The 10161-nt window shown below is 44.6% G+C and overlaps 1 protein-coding gene across 2 annotated transcripts; it reads left to right on the forward strand.

Annotated features, from left to right (window-relative positions):
• Nucleotides 1-1232: 1232 nt before the first annotated feature.
• On the forward strand, nt 1233-7006 carry LOC147191201 (uncharacterized). Of its 2 annotated transcripts, XR_015103768.1 has the most exons (3): nt 1233-2540; nt 2627-3142; nt 5611-7006. XR_015103768.1 is itself a non-coding variant. In XM_086137034.1 (2 exons), exons 1-2 carry the CDS (start codon nt 1708-1710, stop codon nt 5615-5617), a joined length of 840 nt encoding a protein of 279 aa, XP_085993160.1. In that variant the 5' UTR covers nt 1233-1707; the 3' UTR covers nt 5618-7006. The 2 variants fall into 2 exon arrangements, 1 of the variants encoding a protein (XP_085993160.1); XM_086137034.1 differs by lacking the exon at nt 2627-3142.
• Nucleotides 7007-10161: the final 3155 nt, after the last annotated feature.

Genomic DNA, 10161 nt, shown 5'->3' on the forward strand with positions numbered 1-10161 from the left:
CAGTTTATGGAGGCAGCCTACAAGTGGACTGGGATGGAGTTGGCGCTGCGGGTCGACCACCTTCTGATCCGACCAGACAGACAGCTGCGGACTCGCTGGCTGCAGGAGTCACTGCTTCAATCGACATGATACAAAAAGAATTTGACGAACTAATGAAATACAGGCGTGAGCCGCGACAATTGCTAGACAGAGCTATAAAATTTAAAAGTTTGTTGACAAGACATCAGGAAGTGCCGAGGAATGTTAGTGACGAGCTACTCGCACTCTTAAAAGACGCAGAGGAGAAAGCACACAGACAAGAAGAGGAAGAGGTGAGACGCAGCCGTGAGGCTAGAGATGTTATTTTTGAAGAGAGACAGAAGGAGATAGAGGAGGGGGAACGACGGAAGGATATGGCGACTGTGAATACACACCTATACATGTCCCAGCTGCAGAAGGAGATGACTGACATGAAAAGCAAGTTACAGAGCCTTAAAGATACACATCCAGACTCACCACTGAGTACATCGCGACACACTGAAATCGACACCTCAGTACATGCAGATGCTTCACAGAGCCCGCGAGGCATGTACACTCGTTCTATGGGAGGGATTGCTTTCCAAGCTCCCATGATATCCAAGGTGGACCCTGTGTCGGGATGTCAAGCAATGTATTATAAACCATTCACCCCCTTCTGACCTCAGTCTGATGTTGCAGAAACTTCCTCCCATGCAGAATGGTGGAGAGAGCTGGCTGAAAGCCGTCCAGCGCGCCACGACAGGTCAAATTCTCACAGCAGGTGACGTAAGAGCATTGATGACGCAATCGTGCCCGCTGTCTCAGTTAGAGACTCTTTTGAAACAATCGGGACTTACAGACATTATGGACAACATCGCACTTACTAGCACACAGTTTATGAAAATACTGACAGCATTAGATGCTTTGTTCCCCATACCCGAGGTCGTTATCTCTGACTTGATGTTTGCTCCAAAGTCGGATGAGGATGCAGCAGTATTTATTGATCGCGCTCAAGTCGATTTTGCGCTAAAAACAGGTCATCAACCCACTGACTCCTCTCTTTATTCCCAAGTATTTCGGGCGGCTGTGCTAAAAGGGGTTCCCAAATCCGTAGTCCAGTCCATGGAATCAAACCCTGATCTCCCTGGCGCTGACCACGCTCGCTGGCTGTCTCACCTGAAGCACCATCTACGGAGACATAGTAAAGATAACGAAACAAAACATGAAAAGCGAAAGAACGTTGAATCCCAATTGACTATTATGCAGCTCCAAAGCTTGCAGAAAAAGGAGGAGCCCGTGACTCCACCAGCTGCTAACACCTCATCACCTTCTGTCTTTTCTGAGTGCATGATGTATCAGTCGGGACCATTCAGGGGTCGGAGAGCGCCCCCTGGTGACCAAGGACAATGTTTTAACTGTGGCAAAATGGGCCACTGGGCACGTGACTGCCGAGCCAGACCACAAGGACAAAGATGGGGGGGCAGAGGCAGAGGACAACAAAGGAGCTACGACAGAGGAGGCTACGCACAGTCACGTGGCAGGGGAGACTACAACCAACAATCCTATAATGAGCCACCACAACAGACTGTCATGCCACCTCTGCAACCTGGCCCTCCTCAACCACCAAACCAACAATACCTGCCACCGACTGCCGGTCAATATTCGCAATGATGGGGCCCTGGATCCACTAGCCGCGGTCTGCAGGAACCGATGATCAACTTGACGGTAGGAGGAACTTCTCTACCTTTCATGGTCGACACTGGAGCGCGACATTCCACCGTCATGACCTTACCACCAGAAAGTTCCCTTACTACCGGCGGCATCTCATTAGTTGGATTCAAGGGAGAGGAAACCACCCTGCACATGACTACCCCTGTCCGCACTCAATGTTACTCACAAACGTTGATGCACTCTTTTGTCTTTGCACCAAATTGTCCAGTGAACCTGTTGGGTCGTGATCTCCTCATCAAGACGGCCCCGATCATAAAATGCAGCCCTGATGGACTCACTTTGGAGTTCCCTGATGGGAACTCCTGCCACTGCTCTACTCAATCTGTCTACACGGACGCTCAACTATTACAGCTATTCGAGGGACAAGTCACCTCACCTGCAATTGCCTGTGCCACAGCTGACATCTACTGGGCGAGAGTGGACACAGATTCAACTGATTGGAGGAAGGCGGAGAGTTTCTGGACGAAATGGTCGCCTTGGGTTCGCAACCTTCGCACTTATGATATGGTGTCGGACTGCATGCATTGCACACTCTACTATGACAGAAAAAGTGATGAAGTGTACAGTGAAGCATTTAAGGAAGTTGAGGGAAACACGTGGCAATTGAACATGGGCGATTTGTTTGTAGGAAAGCCAGGAGTAGCCTTTTCGGTTTCTCTAACAGACGAACAACAAAAATGGTACATGATGGCAGATCCGTCCGACCCGTATATGCCACCCTGCCATCCACATGTCTCGCTGATGGTTTCTCCACAACACACAGCCAAGGATCTTGGTCCATTCGTGAGGGAGTGTACAACGGCGACTGATTGGTATGAAACAATACACGAAAACTTGTTGTATTCCAAATCTCTCGATGCCTACTGGATCCAATCTGATGCATTTTATCCCTTTTCAGTTCTTGAACATAATCTTTTGGACAGGCATCATGGCAGAGAAATGACCGATAGTGATCTCGCTGCATCCATGCTCGAACAACTTCCACAGCACTTGTGGGCCACCGACTCAACAGACGTGGGACGATGCAACGTCACTCCAGTCATTTTTCAAATAAAACCCGAGCCGATTTATATTCCACAGTATCCAACTAAAGAATCAGGGCGTCTCGGTATAACAGACACAATAAATGGGTTGCTGGAAGCGGGTGTTCTATGCAAAATTCCGCGTTCGCGATATAACACTCCCATCCTACCCGTAGAAAAAAAGAATACCGGAAAATACCGCATGGTTCACGATCTACGCGCCATCAATGCTGCTGTCTTGACACCTACCTTGCCTGTTCCCAACCCGCATTCTACCTTATCTCAACTTGCACCATCCCACACTCATTTCACTTGTATAGACTTGGCGAATGCTTTCTTTTGCATCCCGCTTGATGACTCCATGATGGAGTATTTCGCATTCACATGGAATGGTGAGTGCTATTCGTACAACCGACTGCCACAAGGCTTTGTTCTCTCTCCAGGCCTGTTCAATGCCTATTTGAAGCAACTTTTGGCGCCACTAATTCTCCCAGCCGGAGTACTATTGATCCAATATGTTGATGACATTCTGCTGGCTGCTCCTTCTGAAACTGTGTGTGTTGAAGCCACACGATCCCTGCTTGCTCACTTGGCAACGATTGGCTTGAAATGCTCGAAGAGCAAACTTCAAATCGCACGCCCTCAAGTTTCATTCCTTGGGCGGCTCATTTCGAGACACGGGACAGGCATGTCACCTTCACACAAGGATGACATCTTGCACCATCCCAAACCCACCAATGTCAAGCAAATGCTTGCCTTCCTGGGACTTTGTAATTATTCTCGACACCATGTTCCAGACTTCGCTGAACTCACACGTCCTTTGCGCGCCATGGTTAATGACCAAGGCATGCGAAACTTGACTCACTCTCTTACCTGGACTTCTGATGCAGACCAATCGTTTATCAGCTTGAAACAGTTTCTTTCCTCTGCGGCCTCGTTGGCCATTCCAGACTACACCAAAATGTTCTTTCTTGATGTGTCTGAAAAATCAAGCAGTGTGTCTGCTGTGCTTTTTCAGAAAGGGGGAGTTGGTGAACGATACACTTGCTTGTATGCATCCACTCCACTTGACGTATATGAACAACGACATCCTTTATGTGCGGCTTTTGCCTCAGCTCTTGCTCGGCTCGTTCAGAAAACATCGCACATAGTTTTACATCATCCACTCACTATCCGCACATCACACAGCACTGTACAATACGTCACAAGCCAGGCATTCACCATGACAGGAGGGAGACAAAGAAAAATCGAGACAATACTAACCCAACCCCACATCTTGTTTACGCACGAAGGCGTCAACATGGCGGAAGGAATGATGGAAGGAAAACCACACTGCTGCACACAGCGGATAGTGGACGAAAACACGCTCAGAGAAGAACTGTATGAGACACCATTGAATAATCCAGACATGATACTGTTTACAGATGGCTGTTGCTTCAAAGGAGAAAAAGGACTCCAGTCGGGATTCGCTGTGACACGAATGACGAATGACGACTTCACGACGGTAGTAGCAAAAAGACTAACAGGTCCTCAATCAGCACAGAGAGCTGAACTGATTGCGGTTCAAACAGCTTTAATGCTAGCCCAGGGAAAAACTGCCAACATTTACACTGACTCAGCATATGTGCACGTGGTAATACACACGGCTCTGGCTGAGTGGCAAAGAAATGATTTTGTGACTGTTGTAGGAACGCCAATTAAGCATCATCAAGACATTCTAGCATTGCGAGATGCCTTAATGCTGCCCAAAGCAGTGGCCATCATTAAATGCAAAGGACATTCCAAACGCTCAGACTTTGTAGCAAAAGGAAATGATTCGGCTGATAAGGCGGCGAAAGAGGCAGCAGGCTATCATCTTCCCACATTGCAACTAATGATCAGTGAGAATGAATTAACCGATAGGGAAGAGGTGAATGAGGATACGGTCAAGTTGTGGCAAGAGCAAGCCAGTCCAGAAGAAAAGAGTGTGTGGAAGTCAAAAGGGGGTGCAAAGAGTGATAATGGAATATAGAAAAAGGATAGGAGATGCATCCCACCACAAAAACAGTTGAAACAGTTGATAAGTGAAGCCCATGGAGTGTGCCATGTAGGCGTGGATGAAACACTGAGACGACTCCACACCTGGTGGCACCCTTTCATGAGAACGATTGTAAAAAGTGAACTACAGGACTGTAGTGTTTGTAGCAGGTACAACAGCATGCCTACGACGAAGCCACCACAGGGCACTCACGATCCGGACGTGACTGCTCCTGGTCAAGTGGTTTCGATGGATTTCACTGACATGATCAAACCAGTGTCAGGATACAGGTATTTGTTGGTAATTGTGGATTCTTTTTCAGGATGGCCAGAAGCCTATCCATGCAAAACGGAAACAGCGAACGTTGTGGCTAAACACTTGATCAATCATTACATTCCAACTCATGGGTTCCCAAAGAAAATCAGGTCCGATAACGGAACTCATTTCAAAAACAAACATCTACAAGAAGTAGAAAGGGCCCTGGGTTTAAAACACTCTTTTGGTTCAGTGTACCACCCACAGTCCCAAGGTCAAGTTGAAAGAATGAACAGGAACATCAAAGAAAAATTAGCAAAAGCATTAGCATCGTCTAAGCTAAATTGGGTACAGGCTCTCCCAATTGCCTTAATGAATGTAAGGATGTCACTAAATTCAGCCAAAGGGTGGACACCATTTGAATGTCATACCAACAGACCGTTTCCGGCACCAACAGCTCCACTGGAGGAATCGCAGGTGGAGGGACCGCCTGGGCTGCGACAGCTGACCTTTACGTTCTCCAGCCTGACCGAAAAACAGGCCGATGCTCCACCGCTAATGAATGTTTGTGAACTTGTGTGGTTAAAGGTTCTGAAAAGGAAGTGGTCGGAACCCAGGTGGACGGGTCCATACAAGGTGACGGAGAGGACTTCATCTGCGGTTCGCCTGCAAGGAAAGGGAGACACGTGGTTCCACTTGACGTCTACCAGACCAGCTTGAGGCCCCACAGGGATCAGCTTCCATCACATCAACAGCCAGGGAGACCAGCCTGGGACGACTACAACGCCTGACGACTTCGAAACAACGCTCGACGAATCCCGAACAGAGCCAGACGACTCCAAATTGAACCCGGCAACAGACAACGCAGGAGCAACTTCCACCCAGGAAAACTGCAATCCAACAGCAGCTGAGCTCACATCTTGAGAAAAAAAAAAAAAAAAAAAACACACACAGCATTCCCAGCGACTCACCCTGAATTCAAGTGGTCTGCCCTAAAATTGTCATCACACTCAAAGTATCCACCGACGATGATCGCCAAGTATTTGATCGGTTTGTTGCTTGTGCAACTCGCATCCACCAGGCGAGAAACTCCCCTCTCGTCGAACGATCGCTGCCCCACTCCCAAAGCTATCACTTATACCACCTTGGCATACGGAGGAATACTCTCCTCCTCAGCCTCCACCAGAGAGGGCATCTGCTTGCATATGATAGGAAACAACCAAATAACTTTTGAATTTGACGCATGCACAATGTTTTCATGATCACCGCCATTTTTGCATGCTGGAATTACACATTAGTGTTTTTGACGTTTACGTTATTATTGTCACATTTCATATCGTTTTGAATTTATCTCACCAATGTATTTGCTGTTGAAACATCACCTTTACATAATGTTTTCAGATGCATTTAAGGGTTTCGGACTCTTACGAGTCCGAGAGAGGGAAAGCTTTTTCGAACAAGTTTTCGGACTCTTTCGAGTCCGAGAGAGGGATTGAAGATATCACCTATGTTATATGTTTAGCTTAAAACTTTGTATCATAGACAGGTCGACTTTGACTATTAGGTCTCTGTCCTGAACATCCGCTACTTAAAACAAAGAATGTAGTGTGAAGCTGGGCTCCTATTTCCCCTTGAGTGATTAACAGCCCCCCAAGTGTTTTCTTTTGCGTCTCCCACCTTGGGAAAGTCCCTGAAGGCTGTCAAGTGCCTTCGAAGAGGAACCCTAATCTCAAGATTTGTGGACCAACAGATATGGTCTGTACTTTGTCAAAATGCCAAAATCGAACTTTGCTTGACTTTCTTTGTTTCCGATTTTTACATAAGGGGAAGGACTGCCCGCCCCTAATTAATATAATTAACATACTATGCCTATATGTACGTGTGACTGTAGTTGCTCGGGGCTTCCTGATGAAATCTTAGACTCACAGGAGCCCGAATCGATTCGTGTTGTGCCCTGAACGTTCAGTAAAACATCTTGCAAGAACTTCTCCATTTCCAGCCTCTGACTTTTGCACATCAACTCAGCCCGAATCAAACGAACACGCGGAGGACCTGGGGAAGTGGAGAACGGTCAAGGGATCCCGCCGTGTCGACAACAACACACTTCCCCCTGTTTGATCATCCTCCAACAATACACACACACACACACACACACACATACATGTGGCGTGCTTGAAGTGGGCCGGTCTGTCAATGACTGATTTCGGGCCACGAAATCTCTCCAATCTACCCCTGGTTGGCTTACTTTAAATAACACTGGGTTCATTTTTTTCGCTTAAATTCTTCTTCTCTCAACGCTCCTTGAGCCAGAAGTGAGAACTAAGCTCACAAATGTGGCTCTTGAAAGCCCAGATGACAACAGCACTATTTGTCAGACCGGCACCATTTATGAATTACAACAACAACGGTCTGGTTTCACACTGTCCACTCTGTTGAACTTTAAACAGGCACTTTCAATTTCAGTGACATTACAAATGCAGAATAATGTTTAGTGTGGAAGTTAAATGAAACTGACACACATTTACAGTAACAGGATAAACTAAAGTAATTTAAGTAAATGTTCTTTCACATCTGATTGGGTGTAAAATAAAAATAAAATCATACACCTTTTTAACCCTTTCGGGGACAGCGGTTACTACAGTGGACAGTGGAATGTTATCAGGTTACAGGGTGCATGAAATGGTTAAGAGTAATTGCATGCAGTGTGACAACAGAGGGTTGCACACGGGCTTCTATTTAGTGAACCTCGTTGGCTGAATTTGACTGAAACATTAATCACAGAAATTCACAAAAACTCAAATAAAGCGTGAGGGCATCTGATTTAACAGATGGTTTAATCATTTGGTGTTTCAGTTATGAGAATGAAATACAACATGTGATAAGATAAGATATCCTTTATTTGTCCCACACTGTGTGGGACCACAGTCACCACAGATGTGATGTGACTCTTTAAACATATGATGGAAAATTGACTTTTTAATTACGTCAAGACAAGTATATAAGCCTCTGGATTTCTTTTTGCGATCTCTTCCACATCAGGAAGGTGATGTACAGACATGGGGTTGAAGCATCATCAAAGGATGAAAACCGTCGCTCTCAAAATCTGGCAGTCGACATAGTTCAACCACAACATCATAGTCCAAAAAAAAAGAAAAGTCCAATCTGATCTTAAAAGGTAAACTGTAAATAGATTGCACTTATATAGCGCTTTATGTACATCATATTTTGTCCAGAGCACTTTACCAAGCCTTTCAACATTTGGGAAACAAGTGGACTTCTGCGACCGTTGCACACCAGTGTCGACCTACAGAAAGGTTTTCCTTTCATGTAACTTAAAATAATTTACTTTAACCTCCAGGATCATTTGCTGTACACTGGCAGTTTTTTCACTTCTGGTAACGTTTTAAACCCATCAGTGTTCTGTTCTTCCAGTTAGCTTGCGCTAAGCTAACCGTTTCTCCCATCCAGAGCATGGCGTGTGGCAATTCATTTTTAAAATCAAAAAAATGTGAGCTAACAACAGGTAACAACAACTAGCATAAATTTGTTACACACATTTTCCAGGCTACAAACCGTCCACCATAATTATTCAGACCACTACATGCTGCTCAGCTATAAGAAATTTAAACTAGTAGTTTGCTGATAAGCATGAAATGTCAACCACTGTGGTAAGACTGACAGAGTACAACTGATGCTAATGCTAATGTTAGCTATTGTTTGGTATTGTCATTTGTATTAATATTAATTGGGCATGTTATTCACATTTGAATTTGGTTTCATCTAAAGAGGTTAATTGTACTAACTCGTTTATATGTAATATAATTATACTTGAAAGTGACAGGTTTCTTTCTGGTTGTGTGGCGCCCCTTAGAGGCCACAGTGCCATTCGAGTCACCTCGACGGTGCAGTACTATTTTATACCACTAAATGTCAGAAAAGTCCTTTAAATAGAAATGCAGCGTGGCAATTCATAAGGAAGGTATGGATGACATGAATTCCCAAGTGCTACAACTGTCCTGACAATATAAAACGTCATGATTTATATCTGCAAGATGCACTGATCTACTTATGATTATATGGTAATATTGTCTATCAAGAGCTCATCAGTTCTGAATGTGCAGTGAATTTGACACTTTTCATGACGAATCTGTTGCGTCATGACGCAATTGTTTTTTTTTCCTATTCTTAGAATGGATTTAAAATATGAATATATATCTTTTGATGGACGGTTCTACTGTATTGTACCAATGTCTGTTTATTGTAGTCGGGAACTTTACTTGTTTTAAACAGTGTTTCCCAATCTTTATTTAGCCAAGGCACTCATTTTACTTCTGAAAACTCTTACCGCACACACCAAGCAAAAATGTCACCAAAATTATGACTGGTCACAAATGGACTTTTTCCATGTAAAATGTGGCCCTTTTTAGTTGAACAAAGATATTATGGTATTCTTGATGAATGACAACACATTGATTTTTACCTTCAGCTATCTAATGGAAGACAATTTCATTGTTCTGCCTGTCACTATAGATCAGTGGTCTCCAACACACGGATGGCAGACCGGTACCGGTCCATGGGGCATTTGGTACCAGGCTGCACAGAAAGAATAAAGAACTTACATTACTTGCGTTTGATTTATTTTGGAATCTATTTTATTTTGAAAAATGACCGGATTCTCTGTTACATCAATCGAAAGTACGTCACTCTTGACACGCTTCTTGGCCACGTGATAGGTTACCGCTAAAATGAAACCCAGGAGCTAGCAATATGAGTAACAAACGTCTTTGGGAAGGGGAAAAGACAGGAGACAGAAGAGGAGCCTACGACTTTCAAGAAAAAGGAGGCTACATTTAATAGACAGTATAAGGATTTCCTACTTAAAATACGGATTTATCTTAACGGGAGATTCCCACGCACCATAAGCCCACTCTGCATAATATGCGGCGATGGTGAGTCGTATTTTTCATGCACTTTGTATTTGCGGCGTATTTTATTTTGAAGGCACGTTTTAACATTACCATAGCGACCAGAGAGTGTTGCGGCCAGATAGGACGTTTCTCATCTCATGATTCGTGTTTATTATTCTGTTTCGAAAATACCACAGTTTTCATGCAAGTCATATCATATTATTTTGTTGTA

Source organism: Hippocampus guttulatus, chromosome 18, assembly GCF_054856545.1.
Source record: "Hippocampus guttulatus isolate MCC_2025c chromosome 18, RoL_Hgut_1.0, whole genome shotgun sequence".
NCBI lineage: Eukaryota > Metazoa > Chordata > Actinopteri > Syngnathiformes > Syngnathidae > Hippocampus > Hippocampus guttulatus.

Coding starts and splice junctions, on each gene's coding strand:
- LOC147191201 (XM_086137034.1), top strand. CDS start 1,708: ATGATCAACTTGACGGTAGGAGGAACTTCTCTACCTTTCATGGTCGAC.